We start from the raw sequence: 27,860 nt of genomic DNA on the forward strand, positions 1-27,860 counted from the left end.
ATTTATTTTTTGCTGTTGTCCTCTTCTCGTTGCTTCTTCACGCCAAATCATCGATTCGTCCTATTCAAAATACGAATATCTCTGATATACGCGTCTCTCATACCAAAAAACGTATGTTTCGCGTGAAAATGGTATGTATTCTATATACCATTTTATAAAAAAAATGTATAAAATTTTATAAAAAATTGATATATATATATATATATATAAAGAGAAGGGGGAGAGAGGGGAAGAGAGAAAGAGAGTGCGCGCGCACAGATTCTAAATGAACGATATTTAATACCGTGCTTTCGCGTAATTTGTAATACGGATTTACGGAGCAAAACCGCCGGGATGTAGTCGGAGATTCAACCTCGCTCTTTCGGAGTCATCGTCCTTTCGCTTTCTCTCTCTCTCTCTCTTTTTTCTATCTCTCTCGTAGAAGCTAGCGCGACGTATTAAAATTGCGTAATGTCCACCGAAGCTTTTCAGACTTTTCATGAATATAAACCCCCGCCGAGGGACAAGGGCGCGCGCCCCGACAATCCCCCTTTCCTATATGAATATTCAAGCCGCGCGGTGACTAACTATCGCTCGTCCGTACTTTCGCAAGATTTTGCGACTTAGAGGAGAGGAGCGTGTACGCCGAGAGGGGGAACTTTTTTCTTATTTAATAATTCGACAGTTATTAATTCTGTTCTACAGAGAGTGGCTTATGCATTGCGGCGTCGCGCTTAGCTTTCCGGAAACTTGGTCGAATCGTGCGAGAGAGTGGAGCGTATATGCATTAGATCGATGAAATATTAAGAGGAAGCGAATGGAGAGGAGAGAAGTCGCATTGGCAGTTAATTTGTGATCGATTCTCGGCTACGCTACGGGAATTAAGCTGTATCGCGCGAGTACTTAAACGATGCTTTCGGGTAGACACTTAGTATTCCTGAACTAATACACAAAAAGTACTTAGTGTCGTTTCACGCCTCGGTTGTATCGTGTTTCGTAAAATATTTCAATTCGCACAACTAAATCGTTCCAAAGCAGTTCTAAACAAAAAAAAAACAAATAATAAAATTTACACGTTACCAAGTTTTCCCGGAAAGCTTTGGAGCATAAAATAGCTTGAAGATAAGCTCGTCAATTATAACCAGAATGGGCCAGCAGCCTGAAGATATACGCCGACTTTGCGGAAAACCGCGCTTACTTCGACCTTAAAGCTGATTAACAACGTGCTCTTTTAGTTCCCCTAATTAGATCGGGGCGTTCAAGTCAAACGTATATACACGAGAAATTGGAGCAGCGGAGAGAGTCAGTAAGACGCGGCAATGATCGATCGGGCCTTCCGCGTAAACGCACACAGTCGAGACACGCAAGTAAAACGCGGAGTTCGCCAATGTGCGACGCAATAAATGCCCGATAATATCAGATCGCTCGACGAGCAAACGGATGACGCGAGATAAACGTTCTGCGTTCGACTTTCATCTTCATAGTCGTTAATTAGTATCCGTTTCAGTCATTAAGTGGGGAGCAACGAAGACGGAGCGGGCAGAGATGAACACGGATCGCAACGCTTCCGCTTCCTTCGCATCAGCTGTTACTCGGAACTCGAGTGCGTCGTCGGGGGTAGCATCGAGAGGCTGTGACGTCCGCCGCCGCGCGCCACCGCGCCGCGTCGGCCTCAGTATACCTATACCAACATGTACTACCTAAGTGTACGTACATATTAGTACCTAAGTCAATAAATCGCCCGGGATGTATATATACGTTATGGCGGAAACGGCGCGGAGAGAGCAGAAATGGCATGGCAATCGACAGTTTGGGATTGGTGAGGAGGCTGACAGTGAAGGGGAGAAACGATAGATCAAACGCACCAATTGCTTTTCCACCATATGGCTTTAGATATAAAATTATAATTATAATAAAAAATATATATATGTATATAAAATTGCATAATATACATATGTGTGTGTGTGTGTGTGTGTTTGTATATGTGTAAAATAAAACAAAATATATACACACACGATAATTTTGGCCGGCAGACGGAAACCGGTTGAACGTGCTATGTCCTCGAATAATTGTTAGAGACCGATGTTTGTGTCGCGGGCTAACGCGTGCGCCGGAAAACGTGCAACCTCGACTATCGAGTAAAGCTTGTTGAAACACACGAATCGAAATTCGAAGCGCAAGCCTGGACACAATAATCCACGGGGAAAAAGGAACGTGTAAAACGGCAGGGCACACGGTCTAAAGTGTGTGTATGGAATTTCATTAAACGCACGCCCTAAGTAATATTATATTTAACTCTTGATATTATAAAAATGTTTATATGCATGAAAACATATAACTGTGCAATATAATGTGCTTCTTTAAAAAACTACTTCATATAATAAAATGTAAGCTGTGAAAAAAAGTGGAAAAAACATTATTTTTTACGTTATTACTTTGTAAATATCCTTTCCTTAAATTAGCCAGGAAATATTAGTTTCCTCTTTCCTTGGTAATATCCAGTATTTTAGCATTTCAGCGAATGATGGAACTTGCAATAAATTTAGTTAATGTTTTTAATCTTCTGTGTGTGAGCATGAATAGCGCATCCTATTGTGTCCGTCGTTATGCATAGTGCAGCAAGATAAACTTCGTCTTGAGATTACCGTCGCGAGACATTGAGAATGGAGCTTGAGCCGGTCATGGTTCTTGGACTTAACACGAGCCTGTGATGGAAACAAGAGGAAGTACCGGATTGCGAGTCGCATGGAGAAGACAAGCCGTGAATGCACGGAGATGAGTACTATATTTTGATGAGATGCCAATTACAACTGTTGCTCTAGCGGAAACTTCAACATAAAATAATCGCTCCCTACCGTTCGACACGCTAATAATTATTCACGTTCGTTAACGAGATTTAGTCGTTTACTAAATTTATATTTGTAAAAAAATCAAAGCTTTTTTTCCCTATTTTATTAAATGGGTAAAATCGTTGCTGGCGAATCTGTAAGCGCGCGCGGCAAAATATTTAGGATAAAATACATAATTAAAAAATCACGCATTAAACAAAAAGTTCTGTCTTTATATAGAAAATCATATTTAAATAGGTACTTTCATGCGTGAATTATAGATCAGAATTCTGAGAAATGCATACGCCGATGTAAAATCGGTCGATCGCAAAAAAAATCTGGGCAAGCCATGCATTATATATACCTAACTTTCTCCGTGTTCTCATAAAGCCTTTTCTCTCCTCCGTCGAGTCGCCAACGTGGCTCGCGTGTTCATTATGTGGATTTACCTACCCAAGACTGGTAAAAATCTTAATTGAGCGCCATATAAGGTCTCGGCTAATGAGACGGTTCGCTCGTGCCATCCGTGTATAGATGGTGAAAGGGAGCAGGACCAACGCGAAAGCCGAGGCAAGAAGGGAGGTGGCCTTCTTGCCTCGAGAATCGCCGATAGTTTATCGCTGCTACGGTGGATTAAGCTCGTTACTTCGCCGTTATTAGGAAACAAGCATTTCCGGATCGTGAAAAAGAACGATGATAATATTTCGTCGGCAATCTAGCACGCATCATAGAAAAATATCCAATAACAAGTAACATACTATTACTATTAAAAAAAGTAGTAATAGCACAGTAGAAAATTGATGTTTTGCGTATTGATGTATTGGATAAAATCATCGAGTAAAAGCGTGCGTATGATAATTGAGGGGAAAGCAAAGGAACGAGTCGCCAATTGGATAGACGATGAAGACATCTTACGTTGATTGTCGGCAGTTTTCCCAGCAACAACGTAGGTTGTTATTTTATGATTATCAAGGCACAAGAGAGGATTTTGCGAAAGCAAGTATTACTACGAGTCCCTCTGTTTGGAGAGAAACTAACGGTTTATTCGCTACAGTGGTATTAGAATTTACCAAACAACGAGCTAAGCTATGCAATAAAAAGCGATATAATGAGGCTGACGCGTGTTGTTAGAGACCATTTCACTCATTAGTATTTCAACGGTACCCTCGTATTCATTAGCACGCGCGCAATGCTGTGGAAGATATTAGTTTCTATCATAATACACATTGGCGGAATGTTGTTGCACACGCCATTTATCGAATTTCCTTCTTCTCTTCCCCTTCTTTCGAATTTTTTTCCCAATTGTGGATGCTTTGATCATTTTCGTAAATACATCACCGAAATTGACAATTGACATTTAATGTAAATATCAGTTAACATATTTTATATCCGACACTTCCCAACCATAATGAAGGAGGTAACTTTCAGAGTAAAAAAAGATAACTATTTAAAGAACAGATTTCTTCTATTTTGTCAAGTTGTTGCCGTTATCGTAATTGAACAATGGGCGACTCCGTTATCTCGCAATACTTATGCAATTCAACTCCGACTCAAGAGTCGGAAATGTAATTAGGAAAAGGTTACTGACTTCGCGAGAGTATCCAAATAAGCGGAATAAAACGCAGCGTGCAAAACAATAGGTCGATTCTGAATGAAAGGAGGGGGGCGGGGGGCAAGGGTTAGGAGGAAGAAAGTTAAGAAAACGCTGGCAGGAACTACTCGGAGATCACCGATATAACTTCGTTAAGAGTGACGTAAAATCGTTATTCTGCCATTGTGGCGAGAACGCGCGTTCCTCCGCGGGAAGCGGACTCGCGAATTTTCCGCAGGGCGGAAATTATGCTTCTCGACGGGACAGCGGCGGACAATCAGGCAGGATATTGTTCGTTTTCACAAATGCAACGCCGGGAACACAACGGAAAATGCGGAACGGAAAATTTTGCACCTCCCCGTGATTGCCGAGAGCGCGATTTTCCACTCGAATTCCCAAGCTTCGTCGCAAGTGTCGCGGCGAACTATAAAAGGATTCTCTTTTTCATGTCTCATTTCCCGACGCGATGCAAAAAGCTCATTTCCTTGAGCGGACAATTTCGCTTCATGTTTATTGCACTCGGTAAATTTTCGGGACATTTTGTGTACGCGTTGTACGCTATTTAAATGTCGCAATATAAATAGGAAAAAAGAGTCAGTATACAATGTGGAATTTTAAATAGGCGAAGAAACTCTTTCGATTCTTCGAGAGGTCTCTGTATCTGAATATCGAAAAGTTTGGTGCGACTGGGAAGACATATATAAAATAATAGCGTGAGTTTATTGAATGAAGGCTAAAGAGAGGCGATCCTTCGCGAAAGGCAAGGAAATGTTCGTTTTATATCGTTCGTGATCCGAGACGTCCAAAGAGAGCGCGGGAGCATAAAAATGAAACAATAACGGCTAATTCTATATGCAAAGTACTTTCAACCTGTCGCGAAGCTCGACTTTATGCTTTAAATTAAATTATGCCATGAACTTATATGGCCGTTATTTCAGGAACGGAACGCGCAGAAATATAATGTACAGCGTGTCTATTTTTATGTCGCTGGTTATATAACATATTGCTTCTCGACCTTCTATTATTAAAAGTTACGCGTTAACTTCTCGTTAAATTTTCTATGTAAAATAACTCTGTGGATTGATCTTCCGTCAAACTTCTGCTTGAAAAATTGAAGAATTCCAAAGAGCTATATTCTGCGCTCACTTAAAGTTTAATTGTTTGAAATTTTAATTTTTTAGAACGACAAATAAAATGGAAGCGCACTGTAATTATGACATAAAATGCCCTAATTTATTATATCCGTGTAAAACAACGATGTCATAAATTATGAGAGACAAGCTTTAATCGCTGGAAATTTTACCTATTTTTACTGCGAGTGCGCTAATCCTTGCTAGTCATATGGATAACGTGTTCATACAGCTAAAGGATTAATGTTACGCACCGTGCTATAAGATAAAATTATTCTCAAACATCGTCCGTGTCAAGTAGCAATTGAAAAAAGTATAACACGTTTAAATACGCTACTACGCGATGCGACAAACTGGAAATACGTCAAGTAGCGTTATCTGATGACAATGAGCACCGTAAAAGAAAGTACGAATGCCGAAACTTTATTAAGCTATTACAAAAGCTTCCTTGAAAAACGGCATCGAGATAATTAACGGTAAGAAACAAGCTCAACTCACGCGAGCGGCGAGTTTCCCTTTCGTTTCGCGATTGCACCGAAAGGAGAGACGACAGACAGCAGCGCAAGAAAACGCCGGTTTAACCGTGGCTCGTTTTGTCCGCGGGCGACGAGGGAACCGCGCAATTATAAAGACATTAAACTTGACGAGCTCGTAGTACCGAGACCCGTACCTCATTGAATCTTTTACCGCCGCCGAAGATTGCCGTGTCTGCAAAAAAAAGGTGCGACGTAGAATTCCAGGTCCGCCTTACGAGCAATTCCGCCCCGAGTAACCCGAGGGCGGATTCGTCTCCGAATGTCTCGTATAACCGGCGACCGGGTTTCAATGGCGGAAAGACGAAGCGAGAAATTTTATAGGAATACCGTTTGAACCGGCCGACGAAGTGACGGCGCACATCACGCAAATTTATTGACCTGAAAGTGCATCCTGCCGTTAAACTTCCAATAAATGTTGTTCTTTACGTTGGGCGCGTCGCTTTGTAAGACGCGATCGAGAAAACTCGATGATTGCTTCTATCAATACGAAGCAACCATAATCGCGTTCATTTCGAAAAAGAAAGACAGAAAGAGAAAAAGAGAGAAAGAAAGAGAAAGAGCGTCTTTTATGTGAAAAATATTTTGCCTTAAAGTAAATTGAAGCGATAGAAAATCAATATGTTGTGCCACCGAAATGTTTGGAAATTATTTTGACGCGGAAGATTATCGTAATACTATTGCAACACAATTTGCAAGTTAATTATTATTGCTTTTTAGAATTTTTCACTTAATGTACATATGTAGTAAAAAATTTTGTATATTTTTGTTAAAAATGTCCTTGTTGAAATTTTGTGTTAAAAATATAACATATAATACGTTTACGTGAGCGTTACTTCTGTAGTAACTTATACGATAATTCCTTATTCGCGTAAACGGGATTTTGTATATAGTAACTTATACGATAATTTAGTCCGCGTAAACGAGTGATATATCGTAAGTTTACTACAGAAGTAACGCTCGCTTAAACGTTAGTAATACTTAACATACTTATGTGTTTGTGTGTGGCACCACTTAGAAAAAGTGCGAAACGAGGGGAGGGCTGCGGATGAGAGAACGACTTTCGCTACCGCGATTAATTTGCACCGAAAACTCTTGGTAAATTTCACGGACACTGTCGTGGTTCGAATCGCTCGGAAATCTTGAGGCGTCGGTAGTCTGCCGCAAACGCGAGACGGAGATTTTGTCGAGCATCGACTTGATGCCCTTAAGCAGGGTCCACATTATCGAGCAGAACCGCGAGCCGAACTTCGCCGCGAACCGATCATGCGTCCACATTATCGAGCCGAACCGCGAGCCGAACTTCGTTGCGAGCCGATCATGCGTCCACATTGTCGAGCCAACGGGCTCGCGCGAGGCTCGCGAACCTCGAATCGAACATCAGTGCGAACCATCGCGTACTCACCCCACGAATTTACAAGGATTTTAATGATACGCGGTTTGGCTCGCAGTGTCCCACCAAAAGTCGGTATTTCGACGAAACATCAAAAGATGCTATTTATGATCAGATTACACGCTTTGTCGGGTGGTAGACTGGTAGTTAAGCTTCGAGCTAGACAAATAATGACAAAAAACAAAAAATGAACGATGAAAGAAAACGTGAGTAATTGCCCAGTCGCTGTATTTGATTCTATCCACGTATGTGCAGTCTACACGTCTACTGATAGACAAAATGGAATGGTCTGATAAAAAATGTTTAAAATTAATTAGTGATTATGATAGATAGAAGATTATTATATACGGGACGCTAAAAATCCCGAACATTATAACAATTAAAAAAATGCATATTTATATTTACAATCGTATTTTTAACGTTGCAATATATATTATAAATTTATTGCGTATTTATCATAGATTTAGAGTATGTGTTTATGCAATATTAAATATAGTTGGTACCACTCTAAATATATAGTTTTATGGTTTGAAAAGGAATTAAGCTTTGAATACAAGAAAATAATAAAAGCACGCATATGTATACACATATTTAGTCGTCTTTTCCTGTTTTCATACTTTTTTTATAAGAAGAAATAAGTAAAGAACTCGAATGTGATAGTGACATGTGATAGTGACAAAAAGATAACGACATTATAGTCATCTCTGCAAAGAGAAAAAGCAAAAATAAAAAAAGTATGGAAACAGGAAAAGGGGGTGAGTGAATATATGTATATGTGCTTTATTATTTTTCTGTATTCAAAACTTAATTCCTTTTTTACGACGGAAATCTTGCGGTCGAACGGAGGAAATCTTGCCCGCGAGGCAGACTACGAGTGCGAACGCGACACGATGGCTGCGTTTCTTTTGGGCGCTCACGCGCTGTAAGCTGCTGTAAGCATCATTCTATCTTCGTTGCACATCGAATATCAAACGAAGATAGAGCGATGCTTACAGCGCGTGAGCGCCCAAAAGGAACGCACCCGATGACAGTGATTCGGGGCAAGCTCACTTGATGATGAGCTCGATAATCACTCTCGTAGAAAATGCAAAGTCTCTTGACACTCACGCACTTTGCTGAGATGATTGAGCGGCGATGCCGCGCAAGAATCGGTGGAGAAGCCACGCACACAGAAAACGTTTGCCGTTGTGCCGAGATCACTTGATTTAGCGACGTGCGAAATGAGTCTGCTTGCGATCGTTCTCTTCCGCCGGGAGGGTTCTCGAGGGACGGAAACGAAGGCGAGATCCGGAACGCGGCGCGGCGCTCTCTGATTGATCCGATGATTGACGGAGTTGCGCTGTTGGCACAATTTTCGCGAACAAAGACACCGCGCGTGTCCGGAGTTGCGCCGTGCTCCGATTCTCGACAATGCCGGCATGCGCGCATTTGTACGTAGGGCGGCATCGACGCGTGATCGACCACGCGGGGCGGCGTTGATCGACAACCCCGTGCGGATCGAATCCGTGCCACGAGACTGCAGACAGCAGGCACATAGCAGTCAGCCTCACGGCCCGATTACATCGAGAATATGTTCGATCCTTAACAGTGTTAATTTAACTAATTTTGATTACGTTATCTGATTTATTTGTGTTAAATCCATATTTAAGTAAATAAAATGTTAAAATAACACATTTTATATTTAATCATAAGATTAACATGAAAATAATGTAGTTATGTTAAAAAATATCCTTTTCATTTATATTTAACATTATACAAATGTTTGTTGTACATAAAATTTTTGTTCATATATCATTTAACTTTTATTTATTTTGTGTTAATTTATGGACATAATATTTGTGTCATAATTTGACATATTCACATTATGTTAAATTAACACAAAAATTTGAGTGGACCGTTTGGGACATGTGATTTATGTTATACTTAATACGAATTTTCCAACTGTGTACTTATTTGAATAACTGAAATCGTTAGTCTTTTTAATTTGTCATAAGAGGGATTTATCAGTCTTGTCTCTTGTCAATAAGTATTTGTATACGTATACAGTACTTAATATTATATGCATGAAACAAAGAGTGCTTTCGTACATGTCGAACAATCTCAAGATTCGCGATCGAGAAGGTCGTTATTCTTCGACGTGGACACGTTTTAACAAGGTGCTCGCCATCCGGGCTTCGAGGATCTCCGTTTACGTATCATCGTAACTCTAACGAGCTTCGCCATGTGCTTTCGAAAAGAAAACTTCGTCTCGAGTTCTTCACCAGATTGTCAATTATTCAAAATATAATAAATGTGAGAAACAATATATTTTGTACACTTTAAATAGCAATTAAAAAGATCTATGGCAATTGCAAAAGGAAAAAAATATGTTGACATTACAAAAATCGCGTTTTTTAATTAATAATAAATAAAAAGATTCGGGCAACGGGTCTGGAGGGAAACATCCACTCCTATATGCTATTCTCCTTTATACCTTGTACCTTCGGACCAACGATCACGCAATCTCTGCGTAATTTTGCGTACGCCGTCCATCCCGCCTCGATAATAAACACGCTGAATAGCATTTTGCGGTCTACGCGGGTATACCTGTCCAGCCGATGCGCGCTTGTCTTTTTTTTCCTCTCACGACTTATTGTTCTCGCATAAATTGACCACGAGAGCACCGCGATCGTGGCGCGTCGGATACTTAGAAAGTAATGCAGTCTCGCCCGAAGCAGTTGGATCGAAGCGTCCGGAAGATGTTAAACTGGTTCGAGGCCCAGTCCGAGCCGTCAAGCTTTATTCCAGAGATCCCACTGCCGCGATACGTCATTCCCGCAGCTGTTAAATCAAAAACGTAGACCAGCGACGTCGCTCCAAAAAAAAAAGAAAAAATTTGACGGCTCCAAAAACACGACCATCTCTTATTTCGATTGCGCGTTTTACTACCTTGTGCAATTCGAGTGAGAAGAAATCTGAACTTACCCAATTGGAGGCCTACCAACTATTACTAATCGTATTCCCTTTTCAGGTAAACTCTTTAAAAGTCTTTTTCAAATTCTTTCGTCGAATCGTCAAGAGACATTTCAATATTTGTCTTTGAAAATCTCTCCTTTTTGCAATATAATGTCGTCGCGATATTTATTTACGACGATTTACTATTTGACGACACGAGCAACGCAATTGAAAAGGAATCAGCGTCCACGAGATGTCCATGCAAATAAGCTCCTTTTGCATCCGTTCATTGCATACCATCGGACGGAACATGGCAGATTGCGCGCGAGATGCGCACGGGAAAGTCTTACGCAATTAAGATCGAGCGGATGGATGGAGTCGTGATTCGAGAGTGCAACGGCGCCCAAGTGGTAGTATTACCCGGTGATTAGTGACGGTTGTGTTACCGAGTGATTTAACGTTTCTTTTGCGCTACGACGGACGGCGATAGCAGCAAGTCTCCTCGAAGCGCAGGTGATTTATCACGTTGGCAAAAATATGAAATAGCCGGCCGATAATGTGTGAAAATAATAAGAGGATTATGATTGTAATAATGTCGTAAGAGGGCGATTAAAAAGCGTAGTTCATAGCCGTTTCGAGAGAAAATCGTGCAATTAAGGTTGAAACTAATGATCCGGGAGATGGTGCGGGTTAAGTGGAATTATCTGTGGTGATTAGCGACGGTTATTACGGGTGATTTAGCTCTCATCTTTATTTGAATAGATGAATTGCCGCGTTAAAAGCGTATTACGCGTTCAATCAGGCAGAATAGAGTACGTAAATAAAGAACTCTCTCTCTCTCTTCGAATATAAGTAGCTCTGAAACAGGTTTCTATTTGTTTAAGTTAACGTATATGTGAGTTAAAATTTTACGGTATGAATGAGATATTGTTTGTCACATTGGCGAATGAAGAAAGATTGTTGAGTTCGCGAGGAACATGAAAGAACATAATTCGACTTGTGCTTCGAGACGAGGTACTTATGCAATTAAGATCGTGATTTGAATATATATGTATACAAGCAAGACTCTAAGTGCCGCTTAAAAGGACTTTAACCGAGCGATTAGATTGGACAAAAGATAATTCAATTTCTCCGATTGAACACCCCGTGGAAGTAACGCGGTGTTAACATTGCACTTATTGTCAGTCAACAGCGATTTATCGTGCAGAAAAGTAATTGAAGTGGAAGTGAAGACGTTTAGACGATAACCTTCACGGCTTCCTAATAGATGTGGAGAAGTGCAATGGCGGTATAATTCCCCAGAGAAACCGCATGGCGGAACACCGCGGTTAGTAACGATCGGCAAAGCTCGTTACTGTGGTGTTTAACTATCATTTAAGCCAGGATTAAAGATAATCCAGTCAGCGTCGTTGGAGATATAGCGAAAGCGCGAGCTACCACTTACGGTCGTCGCGCTAACTCCCGATTAAGGTCGATTTATTACCCGGCGAAGGGTGCCCCCTTCTGAAAGGGGGAACGCAAACGGAGATAGGGGAAGGACGCTAAGTATACTTCCCGGTAGGCTTATCGTGGGTCGTGGGTAACCGTTATAACTCCCGGAAATAAAGAGTTCTTCATTAAAGAATGGTTTATGAAAAGTAGTCTACTATCTTTTTAAGTAAATAGAAAAAAATTGAAACCAAGCTTTCACGGAGTAACATTTCTTCGCGGAGGTGAGCAAGGTAGTCTTTAAATCATTTAATAAGCCTCTAAAGAAAATGGGATCTGCGCCGCGACTTTAAAGAGAATTATCGGTGTTCGTGAGGAAAGAGAAGGACCGTAAAATATAATATCACGGAGCGCCGACGCATGGTTGCACAATTTGTCAAACCCGATGCACCAGGGTGCAGACTGCATGCGAAGGAGCTCGTTGCGATATCCTGGGATATTCCTCGGAGCGGCCGCGGCGGCTGCGTACGGCGTATTAAATAATCATCCGTGTAAACAGAGAGGAGTTATCGCGCGACGCACGGTACTCGCCATAATAAAGGAATTCCCGGGATGCGGGCGCGATATTTTCCGCCTTACTCGATAAGTTCGTATTAACGCGTGTTAAATCACGGCCACGTGTGTGCTCGCGTACATACCTCGTGTGCGTGTGGCCGAGTCCCCGATGAATTATACCTAACGTCCTTCGTGTGGCGCGCGCGGATTAAGGACGTTCTTTCGTCCTTATACTATAGAGAAAATCGATTTTCTTAGAATTTTCTTGAAACTGTGAATATACGTTAATTTAGGTGTGCTTTATGCGTGGTATAAATTTCAGTACCTCTTGCGGTATAAAAAATAAAAATACTGAGCCTCAAGGTTTAAAAAAAAATTTAAATTTAATTTTTTTTAGTTTTGGCATTTTTTCCTTATAGAACTCGACGAGAGGAGCAACTTGGTCCTCTTGGCCAACCTCGTATCTCTTACCGTTTGGCCTGAAAAACCTTTTCACTAGTAAAAGTTGAAACTTTGAGGCTCAGTATCTTTATTTTTTATACCGGAAGAGGTACTGAAATTTATACCACGCATAAAGCACACCTAAATTAACGTATATTCACAGTTTCAAGGAAATCCTAAGAAAATCGATTTTCTCTAGTATATAAGGACGAGAGAACGTCCTTAAGCCGCTTTCAAAATATGCCAGCACCTACAGCCTCGGGGCCGTGGAAGACTTTGTCGGCCGACGACGATAATGTCGAAGGTGGTAGACTATGGGTAAGGTCAAAGGCGAGCTCGAGAGAACTCCCCTTACCCGCAGGTTCAAAGGAGGAGGTCGGGCATTGTTAGTAGCGACTTATAGAGGGAGAGCAGAGAACCCGACGCCCAAGTCGCGTCGCCAGCACGGTGAATTATCCCATATCGACATTACGGTTCATTGTAATCGGCCGCGGGGTTATCGATTTTTCATTTATAACTCAGGAGAAGAGAGGGGCTTCCTGCACGACACCATCGAAGGCCAAAGCCGCGTATTTTTAGCGACTGCGCGGAAGCGTTACATTTGCGGAAATGCAAAAATATACGCTCGCCCACGCAATAAAATAAAAATAGCGTCACTAATTAAATTATTATTAACCGTAAATCATTATTGCGAAAATAAATTAGAAAATAAAAATAACGATATTTATATTGTAACAGGATTGCGTTGCGTCTTTGGGTCGGAATAATATATAAACGTATCGCGATGAGATACGTTTATTAGAGTGAGAGATAGATAATTTTTTTAGGTATGGAGATTAATTCGTTCGCTTCAAACAATTTCTAAATTACTTATTAATCTCCACGTCCTATCAGACTGCTTTCCTGCTGGTCACGTAACTAACTGGCTTCCAACAAAGACTGCACCGCCCCGAGCAATAAATGTTGAAGCCGCTCAGGCTAAGTCAAAGGAATGTTCGAACCCGTAGGTATGAAGAGAGGCTCGACTTCGAGCAGCGTGCTCGAGCTACTTTGACGAAATTGTTCTTGAAAGTTCTAAAGAATAATGATGTTAACAATGAACAGCATAAATAAATTCTTTTGAAGTCTTGAAGAGTCCGTCCACGATTATTTGACATTGACAAATAATCGTTAAATGAGATGAAAGAAAACGTTAAATCGATAGCGTATATAACCGGCGCAAAGTGAAGATTTCACAGAAATGCATAAAATTTAATCGGCCTCAAAAGTAGTCGCTAACGATGGTTAATTGAATGTTTCCTATTTTATCTATTTATCATAAATAGAATATTATAGTGATTTAAAAAGAGAGAAAGAGTTATATAAACTACAAATAGAGCTAACTGATGTCGGTGTGAAACCGCCCATTAGATGGTTAATATAAACTTTGTTTAATAACTTTACACGTCCGGCTACTGCAATAGTCATTTTCATTATATTGCATGCATGCAGCTTTCCTCTGTGACCAATTTGGTTTAAATCACTCTGTGTAGATATATATCTATATTACACTCTCTCTCTCTCTCTCTCTCTCTCTCTCTCTCGCTCTCGCTCTCGCTCTCTAATCTATACGGATTCCATATACCAGTTTCTGATATCTGGTCCATTCTATTTCAGAAGCCCTATGGCTTATACGCTCCGTATGGGATGCGATCGAAATTGTGGTACAACCGAGAAAGAAACGGAGGAAACTTATTGTATCTTATTTCTTATCTTATTTTTTGACTTATTTTTACAGGCGCATCTCTTCTTCTTTTTCAATTGCAATTTCGACTTTACCTCATATATAATTTTACAAGAATTTCTTTATAATGTAAAACGTTTTGTGCATGAATTTGAAATTTCACTTGTCTTTATCTCTGCTTATAACCAGCGGTCTATAAACGAGACATATCGTCAAGATGGTTGCGAGATGACTTTCGATAGCCGACTAAAGTGTTCAACGTAATATCGATTGCAAACGGCAAACCCGTGATGTATCGCGACATTGCGGACGATCGCGCGCATAAAAGCACATCTAGTATCCCGGATAAGAGACAGGTACTTTTAAGAGCGCTACCTCGTCTGTGTCCGATACTCGACTCTGATATCAACTCCTTCGCTTTTTCAGGGTGGCATTCCTGCGCCGTTCTCGCGACTATCTCGATCTCGCTTAGAAACCAGGAAATTAATTAGTCAGATGACGCCATTTCGCTGATAAATGATTCTATAAATCGATAAGGCGAACGAAAAACATCCGCACGACTTTGCCCGACATCCTCGAGTGATAATAAAGCCGGAGTGTTGACAAACTCGTAATTTCCCATCACTTTAACGGGGAAATATCCGCTCACGGGGATGAAAGCAAAGCGAATCGCGTAATTTATTTGCCATTTATCATGTAATGAATTAAGATCTCGGCGAGAGAACTGACGGGATACGCTTGGAACGGGATTATTACCGTATAATCGATTCGACTATATTACTTCGCGTCAAACTCTCCTGCAACACTCCGCGTGGATTTCTGGAAGTCGATTAATGTAATTCGGACGGGGAGGATGATTAATGAGTAATCATAATATCAATGCCGCATATAATACATCTAGTACTGTATGTAAAGCCGAATAATGAAACGGAACGAATGAACTCGATCAATTGACGAGTTCAATTAATAACACGTAATAAATGAACGAGTACTTTTCGTGTATTTATCAATGTTTCGATAAAGCTGATGTTTGCCATAGGAATTATTTCGAGCGTCGAGCGCTGATATACGACCAAGACTCACCACGAGGAGGACACATCGATTTTCCGAAGTTACGCCGCCGCATCCGAGCCAGCTACCGATGACAGCCAGTACACCTGCGACGATCAAGGCGTAGGCCAAAGTGGGATACGTCGACGTGGACATCAGGGACACGTAGCTGTGCTTCGCCGCCACCGTCCAGATACCAATGCCACCCACAACCAGTCCAGACAGCTGCAACACATGAGCGAGAAATTCACGATTTAATTTCACGGAAGCGCGAAATGTCGCGAAACATCCACCACGCGATGTCTCACGTAACTTACGATTTACGTGTGTGGCCTGTTGACGCATTATTCTCGGCAGTAAAACGTTTCTCGATAATGCGAGCAACTGATGAAAATAAGATTTCTCTCGACGCGTCGGTATGAAAATTTTTATCGTCGCCGATGGAAGAGAAGCCAAATTGACTTTTCTCCTGTTCGAACTTTGCCTTTTACAGCACACTCCTCCCCCTCTTCTCCCCGCAAAAATAAATTCTCTAACGTGGCGAAATGAGTTCTCTTAGAAGTTGACGAAGTGAGGCCAAGTCTCATTGGTCTCTTTCTCGAATTCCTCGGAAAGAACCCGAGACTGATTATGCACCCGTCGCGTCGTCTCGGTTGTCGTCGCCGGCGTCTTCGAAAATCTCTAGGATAATCGATGGCATCGACCTAACCCGTCGGGAGAGAACACGGTAACGGGAAGCGAGAGTCGTCGTCGTTCGTGTCCGCGGAGAACTTCCGATAGGATCAGCCCACGGACAGTGCGTTTCATTCAATTTCATATCGTGCGCCCGCACCGGTTTCACCGGCGCGGCGGGCGCAAAGTCGGCTTCGATGACTGCTCGGATATCGTCACCGCCCACACGACACAGCTGGTACAAGAGAGAGAATGAATAACGGATATCGGCCTGATAACTACACGCACCAATGCGTGTAGGCATTGCGTATATATATAGGGTGTCCGTTAATTGGCGCCGCGAGCGGAAAATAAAGCGCTTCCCGTTGTCGCCGCGCAATATACCCGAGAGATGTTTCCCGCATGATGATATTTAATTTGAAACCTTAAGGGATAGGGGACAATTTAAAAATCACTCTCAAGTTAATCGTCGCTCTCAATTTTACGCTCAATCTAGAAAAAAGAGTTAAAAAGAGTTAAACAGATTAGAGAGGAATACTTAAACCCACATCTCGAGATTACTCTTCTAAGATAAACTGTCTTTAATTTCCTCAGAAGTGTTCTTCAAAAGGAAGTACTTGCGGAATCGTTTTCGTCTGTTTCTTTTATCCATAAGGTACACACAGAGAGTTTCGTGACTTTTTTACTCGCCCCGGCCGTGCAACACGTTTTACGCGCCTATAACGGAAGTGTCATCGTCGAACGTCACGCATCGCGTCCGATCGAACGCCGCGATTTTATCCCGCGGTCTTTTTGCTTCTCGCGCCGGACATCGTTTTCCTTGCGGCGCGATATATTTTTTCCCCTTCCCCCGCTCGCTCCCATTGACATACGGACACGCACAACGCGGAGAGACCCGTTTCCTCGTGGGAGAACGGTTGAAAGTACTCCAGAATATACGAGCCACGCCGACGTAAATATCGGCCGACACGCGTGATATTTATGATATCGATATTTACGGGGAATGCGGTTCACGTAGGTCACCGTACACCGTCCCGAGAACAATGATCAAGTTACGAGCAGCTATAGCGTTCTCCAAGTGACGCAAGTATGTGATTTTATTAGTTATATGCATAAATTAATCGTTACCGAGCAAAAGAGTGCGATTTCGGGAATAACATTTCGGTGGTGACGCTAAACAGAGATGAATATATTACTGGAGAACAGCGTGATTCCTATACTTAATTAAAACCATGATCCTTTGATTATTGATTTGTTTGAACAGATTGTTAATCGGTGTAACTTGAGATTGATAATTGATATTGAAACAGCTCGATTGACAGAAGTGTATTATTGCGATACCAACGGCGATTATTATCTAACACTCGGATATTACGGAATCAATGCACGTTTGCCAATTACTGCATAACAATCGATAATGCACTGGCTGTAATGCAATAGTCTTAGCTCCAATAATCGTAATTAGGAAATTTTTGTAGATTTTATTCCATTTATTACACTCCAATAAATATCGAGAATCTGTTTGAATATTATTTCCATCTTTAACATTCCGAATAAACTTTTCAATTTTGAATAAGATACACTTATTCTACGTATCTTATTGCTTTTGGCTCTCATATACGAGATGTATCTTTTTTCGGTGAAAATTACAGTAGAGTGTAAAATAAGGACTGTTATTGCAAATAAAATGATAATATTTGTAAAATATGCGAATTTCGATCGGATTGCGATATTTACGATATTGAGGAATGCGGCTTTACGCGAACGAGCGCGAACTCATCGTTGTTTGGTACAAGAGCTGAAATTACTAGTCCAGAATTCGCGGTGTAAACGTGCGAATAATGTGCGACATTGTAACGGTGTATTGTGTATTGTAATAATTTCCTTTACAGCAAGCCCCGTTTGCTATATCGAGGAATAAAAGTGTCGTAATTTTGTTCGTAACTTCCGCGGAATGTCAAAGTTGTAATATCAATTTGTAACACATCGACAGCGTCTAATCGTAGCATTGTAAATAATTGTTTAGTCGAGTGAATTTACGATTATGTGACCTATTACGCGATTAATTTGTGATTGTATGATCTATTACGCGTACGATCTATTACGAATTTATGATAGCGGTGCGGTATTATAATGCTTGGTTTGGAGTAGTTACCTTACACTGATTGAGAGTTTTAATAAAATGCCGATTTTTGAGGGAAAGAACTTGAATTCGGTCTTCAACCGACTTTTACCTAACAGTATATTTTGATAGATCATGGCATACTTTCTTTGTAAACTTTTTGAATTTTTGCAATATCTTCAAAATTGAAGAAAATATAGTACACGAAAAAACGTCATCAAAGAAACTTTAGAAAGCTATAACTTTCTCAAATTTGGGTTTTTCTTTTAAATTCAAAAAGTACTAAAAATCGGCTTAGATTCTCTACATTAATTATGGATACCGCTTAATAAAAAAATTTTACTTGAGAACCCAATTGTGCGCCACGAGGTCATGAAACGTATTATTAAACTTTGTACGATTACGCGGACGCTCCCGCGCCAAATCGTATACGATTCCTAGATTAGATTAACGCGACGCGTTTTTCCGAAGTACCGCTGTGATACCTGATAAAGAACACGTTTCCACGCATAAATAACAAACGTTTTGCCGTATCCATTAAAGATCTGGAGTCACCGACGATGTATCCGGGCAATATATTCCAGTTCCGGGGCCGTATTCGAGTCGCGGCGAGCGCGACGGGCATACGCGCGGTACGTGCGATTCCGCACGAAAAGGAACTCGATTCGAGATTCCCCGTCCCCGCTGACGGGTTATATGGGGCCATCGCGGTAGCGGGCCGCAATTTATTATTTTATCATTGTCCCGATGGCGCACACGGACAATCCACACTCGCGTGTAACGTAACTGTGTACGCGTCGGGTCGGCGATACACCGTATAAACCGTACGTATCGCGCGCCGATATTCTTCGCGTCTATTACGTGCCCGTATTTCAAATCACCGGCTCCGTGTTCCATATGTCCCTCGCCGCCGCGCCGCGTCGGCCTCGGCCACCGCGATCGGGAAAACAGAGCAAGAGAAAAACGTACGGGCGTATATACATACATATCGAAACTGCGTCCGCGTTTCATCGATCACGGATTCTCTCTCGATCGCGCGCGCGACGCGATTTCGCTTACGTCGTTCGGAAACGTTTTGCATAATTGATCTGGCGAGCCGCAGCATGAATTAAGCATGAATTAGGTGGGCCGCGATACGCACATGGGAGGGAAAAAAGAAAGAACCCGGCAGAGAAATCCCATTTGTAGGAGCGTTGTCGATAAAATGAAACTTACAACGCGATATTTATTATATTTTATACGAAAATTCTGCTCGCGTCGTACTTGAGTTTCTCAATAAATTGCGAATATGCGCGGACGAGATTTATCGCATTCATTTTCTGGGATGCCTCGCTCTTTCACCGCGTCCGTAGATTCCCGCATAAGTAATATCGTCGTCTTAAGCAATCCCTTTCGATACGCTGCTCAGGTACACTTCAGTCAGCGCGCGGTTCGCCTATGTACTTATGCATATATATAGTGCGACCCTCGCGCGAACTGCATCGGATGTAACGAGACAGCTGGCGAACCCGAACGTGCCAGCCAATGCAGGCCCCTTGATCAGCTCCGGGTTAAACTATACGTTGCAACTTGGGGCAATGTTATATGCTAATCCGTTCACGTACTCGCTAAATTTTGCGCTGCAGGACAATAACGCGCGGCGCGCGGCGAGCGCGGTGTAGAAAAAATGACGGACGGAAACGAAGAAATTAAAAGTCGTACACGTCACGCCGACTGGAAAAACATCCCGAAAATTATTGATGCGGGCTCGTGTAAATCGTGTAACGCGGCGGAAGCGCAATATAACGAAATATACTCGCCAAGAAAAAACATTTTAATTTCTTCATTAAATTCCGAGGTCGGTACGCACTTCTATCTTGCGGCGCGTGAAAGATTTAATTAAGATTCGCCCGAGTTCGTGTGAGACATTTCAGGAAAGAACGAGACACGCTACGTAATTAAACACATTTTGTACGCGGGAGTTCTACTTGTTTGTTTTACGACGATCATATTTAAAGCGGAATAAAGAGGTATCTGTTGGACGGACATCGTTTCCGTTATACAACTTTAATTTCGCCCATCGATCGTGCCCGGCCGAGCGTTTACGATCTTTACTAGATCGTAACTTTCAATGAGTTGTCTATCGAAAACACCCGCGGCTCGACAGCCACGGAAATTTCGTTCGGACTGGTTTTCTGGTATTCTCAAAGGGACGTCGGCGATGTCCGCCGACGCCCCCGCCTTTCTCTCTTCTCTCTTCTCTCTCTCTCTCTCTCTCTCTCTCTCTCTCTCTCTCTCGCTTTAGTTTACTTTTTATTCTTTCTTCGAATAATCGACCGCGCGGGTTATCTGCTCGCCTCCTCCTACCGAGATTACCGATCTACGGGACAAATAAAGTTCTTAAGATGTAACGGTGTTCGTCCCTTTTTTATTGCATTCCGCCGTATAATTCTTGGCAGACCAATCCGTGGAAAGCCGGCCGCGCTCGGCCGGCGGGCGGGATCTCCTCAAAAGGAATTCCGTTCGATACACAGAGAAGATACGGGAAGAGACGCAGTACGGACACGGAAGACGGAATGAAAAGCGGCGATCCCTGCGGCATCCCTGCGCGCGATTCGACTTTTTCCACTTTATTCCTACTGCCCGGGATCTCTCGCAGATCTATCGCTGGAATTGGAAGCATCTGTTTCCCGCTCGGGCGTACGTACCGATGGTTTCCCTCTCCTTCGAGAGCAGGATAAATGCTCGCTCAGTTAGGACGGAGAATTGAACGAAACGATCGAAGGCGAAGTGGAATTAAAGACAACACGATACTTCGAATTTGTATATCGGGGCTCCTCTCTTCCCTCTTTCTCTCTCTTTCTCTTTCTCTTTGTGTATATGCTGGTTGTCTTCCTAATAAAAATTCACTTCGTTGCTCTTGCTCCTCCGGCCGAAAAGGAAAAAAAATTTAACTATCGTGCAATTACCGTCGCGCGATACATATAATTGCGCTTAGGAAATGGAATTCGAGACACACGATCCTGCATACCGGACAGACAAGAGACAAGATACGGAGAGAGACGAGCAACGACGAGGGGAAAAGGGAGAATCGCGTAAAGGAGGAAAACTGTAATATCTTCGAGTATCTTGGTACGAGCCGGACGAAATTCCGAGCGCCTTCAAACGACGTCCCGCATTCCCGACGGAGTTAAGTACTTCGTGCGAGCTCTTCCGCAGACATTCTACCGCAAATGCCTGGCGTTCTCTAAATAATTAAATCATCTTCGCCATGCAAACAGACATTATTTCGAATACGGAGCCGTCGAAACTCGGAGCGTACCGGTCGACGTCAAGGACCGGTCGGGTCGGGCCGGGCTGCCTGTACGTCAACATAAACGCGATGTAATTCAATTCGGTACTTAATTATCCCTCTCCGTCCTTCGTTCGTATCTCGGTATTAATAGCATGTTATTTATAGCGGGTATCGCTAATTAAAAGTGTATCACCAATCGGTTCGGAGCCGGCGCCGTCAGTCTGTCGCGGCAAAAAGAAATTAATACTGACGTAATTAGGCGGTCGCCTAATTACGTTAGAAAGGCGATTCGCGTAAAAAAGAATCGTGGCAACAAATTATATGAATAATTCTAATTATGGTTTATTCAATACGGGTGAAAATTTAAGCTGTTTCCATTAAAATTATCGTGCTACGTTAATTGTTGCCCATGACAATTTGACACAAGAGAGCAATTATATTCTCTCTTTTCCATTACTTGGCTCTACAAATTTACGGCCAAGTATGCATTATAATATCTTGCGACGATAGCACGAGCCACCTCTGCGCGACGTGTGAGCTCGCCGAATGCATTCGGACACCGCGACTAGCGATCGATTCTGACTTTTTTAGACCGATCCCCGGCGCCGGTCGGCATTTTTATTACATTAGACGTCAGGATTTCAATATCTCGACGATGTACGACCGGACAACGAGGAAATAAATTTTTGCGCGTTACCGCTGGCTATGCGCTGATGGCTATGCGCTACGTGAGAGTCATCCCATTACCGGGGACCAGCATCCGAAATCTGTGCCGGACAACCCATGCAGTCACACATTGCAGTGTAAAGTCCAGTCGCGGCCCGTTTACGTCGGATGTATGTACTCGTTTCCATTTTAATTGCGCCAACAACGTTTCGCGATGCACTTCCGGCGATTTCACCTTCACTGGTATCGGGAAATTGTGCCATCGTACCTACCGTAGCCACCGGATGTTCAAAATCTCGAATTTACCAGCTCGCGAAATCATTGTCTAGTTTTCGCGGATATAAAACTCGCCTAGCTAATGTACTCGCGAAATATTTGTAGTGCAGCATCTTGTCGTAAGCGCGTTTAATTATTACATAAGACAAGTAACGTGCGATCTCTCTTCACGGAAAGAACAATTTTGCTAAAGTATAAGGATTGAAAAAAAAAAAAACGAAAAGCCTTTTAGAATGGTGAACTTTTGTTCGTGATAAGCGAATATACCGCGATAGAATCGGTATGATTCGAGCGACGCAGCGAAACTGGTAAGATATACTTAATTCGGTATTTGAGGTATTTCAAAAAGGGGCGTAAATCAAAATAAACAGTCTTCGAGGTTGTTCGTATCAGGCTGTTTATGAGTGACAGTACTCCGCGACAGTACACCGCTCAATTAGTTATCCGTCGCATCACGAGAATTACATCGCGAATGAAAGAGCGAAATATAAACGTGCGTATTGTCAAGAAAATATGATTTCCAACAAAGTGTTTGAAAATTTAGCTATAGATACAGATCTGAAAATTTGTTGCACCATCAAAATAATTATAGTAGGTCGCTGAAGCATGATGATAATGCTGTAAAAAATTTTGACATTTTAGCAATCAATTTGAGTGTCCTACAAAATTATTTTCAGAACTAGCTAAATTTTTAGATACTTCAGCAAAACCGTTCTTTCTGTGTTGTAAAAAAAATTATGTACGTTACAATTTATTCAATAATCATTCGATTTCTTTGGACTGACAGACAAGTAAAATTTCACGATGTACGCAATGGAGCATTCTCCGAAACATCACTCACAAATTTTCCAACCAACGGCGTCATATTTTATAAATGAAACGCGTATATGTCAGATTAAAATCTGTACAAGTAAAGAAAAACAATTTTGTTTTCTTTCTCATTCAAACGGATAAAACGTTTGTATTCAACCAATATATCATGTCATATCTCGTGCTTAATCGTCTTGTGTACCAAGAGATACCTACAAACTGAGTTATCAATCTAAATCATATTGCGTTGCTCGACATATAACTATGACTGACATAATCAGCTTCAGAATATGCACTTACGTAATCCCGACCGTTTTGCTTGGAATTGCGCATCTTCCCGAAGTATGTCGGTGCTACATCTAATTTTAGGTTCCGTCTGCAAGGCTCAACCACGTGTCCGAACCTACGCAAGTTTCGAACGACGTGCGAAACGATAAAAATTATAACACACTCTTCCGCTAATATAAATTCATCAAGAGTTCCTTGATATGTACAATATAATCCCTTTTCTGCTGCAGGACACATAAATAATCGAAGCACGACTTTGTTTTATATATAATACATGTATATACAAGTGAAATAAAAATATTTTGAAGAATGTTTCCGTTATTCTACCGCAGGAGACATTTCGCTGGGACGTCGCCTACATAATTTAAATTCACCAGCCTCCCTTATGTGCAATCCTTTTTCAACCGCAGAGCATATAAATAATCGGGGCACGAATTTGTTATAATATTCACTGTCACATGTTTCTTAAGCGAGTTCTATCCGTTGTTGTACATACGTCTCATCTCGGATATTTCTCGACACTTGCCTCGATAAGTTCCTCGTAAACTTTCGTCGGAATTTTCTCTCTCTCTCTCTCTCTCTCTCTCTCTCTCTCTCTCTCTCTCTCTCTCTCTCTCTCTCTTTCCTGCCTGTTACGCGTATCGCGTGCGCGCGTAAACGCTGCCATGAATTCATAAGTATGCATTACGATCCGGAATGATTACGTACGACACGGTAATTCCCTAGCAACTTTATTCAAAGATACAGTCCGGACGTTGCCGCCGCCGCCGCCGCCGCCTTCGCCGCCGCCGTCGTTGAGAGATATCATCTGCCCTGCCGTGCACTTTCTTCCAGCCTCTCCCATCCTCTTTATGACTGCTGGTGGCATTGCAATGTGCGTTCGTGTGTGTGTGTGTGTGTGTGTGTGTGTGAGTGCGCGCACCGAGAACTTCGTATGATTTACGACAAACGAGTTAAGAGCAAAAGCGCCGCCACCGCGTAATGATAAACATTTTCGACGTTGCGTGCACGCTGCGGACTCGCGATTCTCAGACCGCGAAGGCGCGAGGGCGCCTAAGCGCGCCCGTGTAATTTAATAGAATCGTTTACGGAGAGAGCTTTATGATAATCGGAGCCCCGAGGCTTCGTATACATACGCGCATACGTATGGATTTGCGGTGTCGTCGCTCTATATGCTTAACGCTGCTCCTCTCACCGCGCCAACATCCAATGCACGGCGTGTTTCTTGACAATCGCGGGCGTGACTCAGTTAAGAGCATTCGCAAAATTATTTTTGCCCGACCGTCCGCTTCTCCAATTTAATTAAAAATGATTAAAATTCTCCAACGCCAACGGTATATTTTTTATACGAAAACATATATCTCTTGCATAAATGTACGATGAAGATGATTGCGACGGTCCGGCTCAGCCGGCTCAGCGCTAAATATACAGGAGAGAAAACGGGCTATTATCTTTATTAGATGCTTTCTAAAGCGAATTGTGCCCGGTTTATTGCCATGCAAAGCGTGGATATAATCAGAAAGTTTCCAACTCTCGGCACGTCACTTTGGCGCGAAGACGACGGAAAAGTAAACTATTACGGAATTATAAAGGCTCGTACAGACATATTCTGCAATGGGCACGCAATCGATACGGCCGAGGGATATATTCGTGCACTCCGTGCCTCGCGTTTACTTTCGTACGTTAATATCACTTTGCGTTAAAGCGTATTTAATTCGAATTAACGGCGAAATCTCCTGGGAGCGGTAAAGTACGGCCGTTACGTCGAACGAAAACGGCAGTTTCCGTGTTACCCTCTATCTATATCCCGTATTTTATGCTACTTTGCTTCGTAACCGGCGCTTTATCGCACAAAGGATCTATTGATCTACCGCGTAAACCGGTAGTCGTCTTCGATTAAAACTCGGCTCGCTGATAGCGCGGCCGATAAATTTCGCTTCGGCAACAACGACGGCATTTAATCGGCCGTGGCCGCGTCGCTGCATCTCTACAGGCGAGAAAGCCTTGCCGCGATTCGCCTTGTATGTACGTACGTACGTACGTACGTACGTACGTGGGGTATGAAAGAAGGTGGATATCCATTAGCATAAGACTCGAGGAGATCTCCGGCCGAAGATAGCCGGCCCCCTTATTTATATAGTCAGGACCAATCAGCCGTCCCTATACGCGCGTCCTGTGGGCGCGAGTGCTGATAAAAGCCAGACCCTGCTCTGGCCCCAACGCGAAAACGAGTTGTAGATCGTTCGTAACGTCAGTTATCATTAAACGCAGCACCTTAAATCGATATATGCGGATAATGATCTGAAATTATCGCGTTTTTCTACAGTGAATTTTTATTGCTTTCTTTTTTGTGGTTTGATGTAGAGAGAGAGAGAGAGAGAGAGAGAGAGAGAGAGAGAGAGGGGGGAAGAGAATGGCAGACAATATGCGAGTGAGAAGAACAAGGGAGAACAATGTGAGAGATTTGGGTGAGCAAGAGTACAGAGTACATGAATGAGTACTCTGAATATTTATAAACGAAGGATAACGAAGGAGCGAATGTGTGCTGTTAAAGCGAATGAAATGAAATACGGAATTCCGTGAAACGGAAAAAAGGAGCGAGGATACAGTGAGATGAGCGCGCGGATCGTATAGATATTAATAATTATTACACGAATAATGGGAGTAGCTCTTTATGAAAGATGAATTAATTAAATAATAATATATCGTTGATATTATAAGAGCGGTGGAATAGACGTTATATCGTACGCGCTGATAATCCGCGCTTGATATTCAGATTATTAAAAAATGTCGAAATCACTGGAGACGGTTACCATTTACCAATTTATAACCTCCTCCTGCCTCCCTCCTCCCCCCGGTATCCGCTCCGGAGATGTCATTTCATGGCGCATAGGATTATTATTCCGCGATGGCGAGCGTGAAACTGGCCTTAAGCCGCCGATGCCTGCAGGAATATTCCAAGATCCAATCTCGTGGAGGCACGTAAATCCTCGCGAGGAAACCCGGAGGAGGGTGAGCCGTTGTATCCCAGGACAAAATTAGAACAATTACGCGTGTAATCGAGACCGTTATTGCCCGACGTCCGGTTTCTTGGCCGAGACTTTAAGGAAACCTCACGGGCATGTCTCTCCGTTTTTTCGGGAGTATTTAGCGGCGAGGCGAGATGTATCTCCGCAACGACCCAGGTAACGCAGAAATCCATTTAATCCTGTTTCCCCCAACGTCTCGTCTTTACAGACGTCATATCACCTTCATAAGATGTAAGATGAAAGATTACTCGCCGGTCTCCCACGAAAGATTAAGCAATATAAGTGTTGCCGGACGATGCACGTTAAGGTATATTGAATTAATTATTTCTTAACAAAAAAATTATTCATAATCAACTTAGAAATTCATGTTGTTAAAGTTTACGCAATTTTCCCCGTGCTCAAAAGATAAGTGTTCCCACTGTTTGCGGGTTGTACGAATTCATAACGAAAGAGATGCACAATTGCATTATGCTTTGATATTTGATATATGTTTACTGCAATATTTACAGCAAAGTCATGTTATTACACAATGTAACACAATCTCTGTTTCGTTGATGATATATTTGTACAAAATATGATATAATCGTTAAATCGCGCTATCATATATTGTTAATTCAATAAACACTCGTTGCGATATTTATATTTTTGGATATACGCATTGTGCGAAAATATCGCTTTGAGACTGCTAATTATCGTCGCTATGTCGAGTATTACGGAAAAATAACGTTTCGGAGAGAGAACGACACATTTACGATACATTTCACCGCTTTGTTGTCGTGTATGTACCTTTCATCCGGGATGTTTGCACGTCCACGATCGCCGCTTGCACGCACATATCGCGTTTAATCAAAAGAGTCGATGTCCGTTCGGATTGGATTGAATAACATAGAATAGCGTTTATTCACCGCACGTTACAGAACGCGACAGTCGCCGGACTAATTAAGCGAGGTGCTGCAGGACGCGAAATAATTCAGCACACGATTCGATTCCTTTTCCACGAGAAAGGGATTTCAGTCCCGCCGGTCCCGCGCTGTGTCGAGCCGCGTCGGACGGCATGTCCGCTATATACCGACACCACGATCGCGGCGGTGAACGGCGTACCGATTGCATTCTATCGGCGTCGATGCGCAGGTATGCG

The 27,860-nt window shown here is 42.4% G+C and overlaps 1 protein-coding gene across 3 annotated transcripts in view; it reads right to left on the reverse strand.

The window, feature by feature from the left end:
- LOC143901014 (CD151 antigen) overlaps positions 1 to 27,860 on the reverse strand; it is a 119,029-nt gene that overhangs the window by 23,450 nt on the left and 67,719 nt on the right. For all 3 annotated transcript variants that reach the window (XM_077412888.1, XM_077412891.1, XM_077412889.1), the window contains one exon: positions 15,619 to 15,810. In XM_077412888.1, coding sequence (XP_077269014.1) covers positions 15,619 to 15,810 — 192 coding nt within the window. The remainder of the gene's footprint in view (positions 1 to 15,618; positions 15,811 to 27,860) is intronic.

Source organism: Temnothorax americanus, unplaced genomic scaffold (genome assembly GCF_048541705.1).
Source record: "Temnothorax americanus isolate GAGA-0224 unplaced genomic scaffold, ASM4854170v1 Scaffold31, whole genome shotgun sequence".
NCBI classification, from domain to species: Eukaryota; Metazoa; Arthropoda; class Insecta; order Hymenoptera; family Formicidae; genus Temnothorax; species Temnothorax americanus.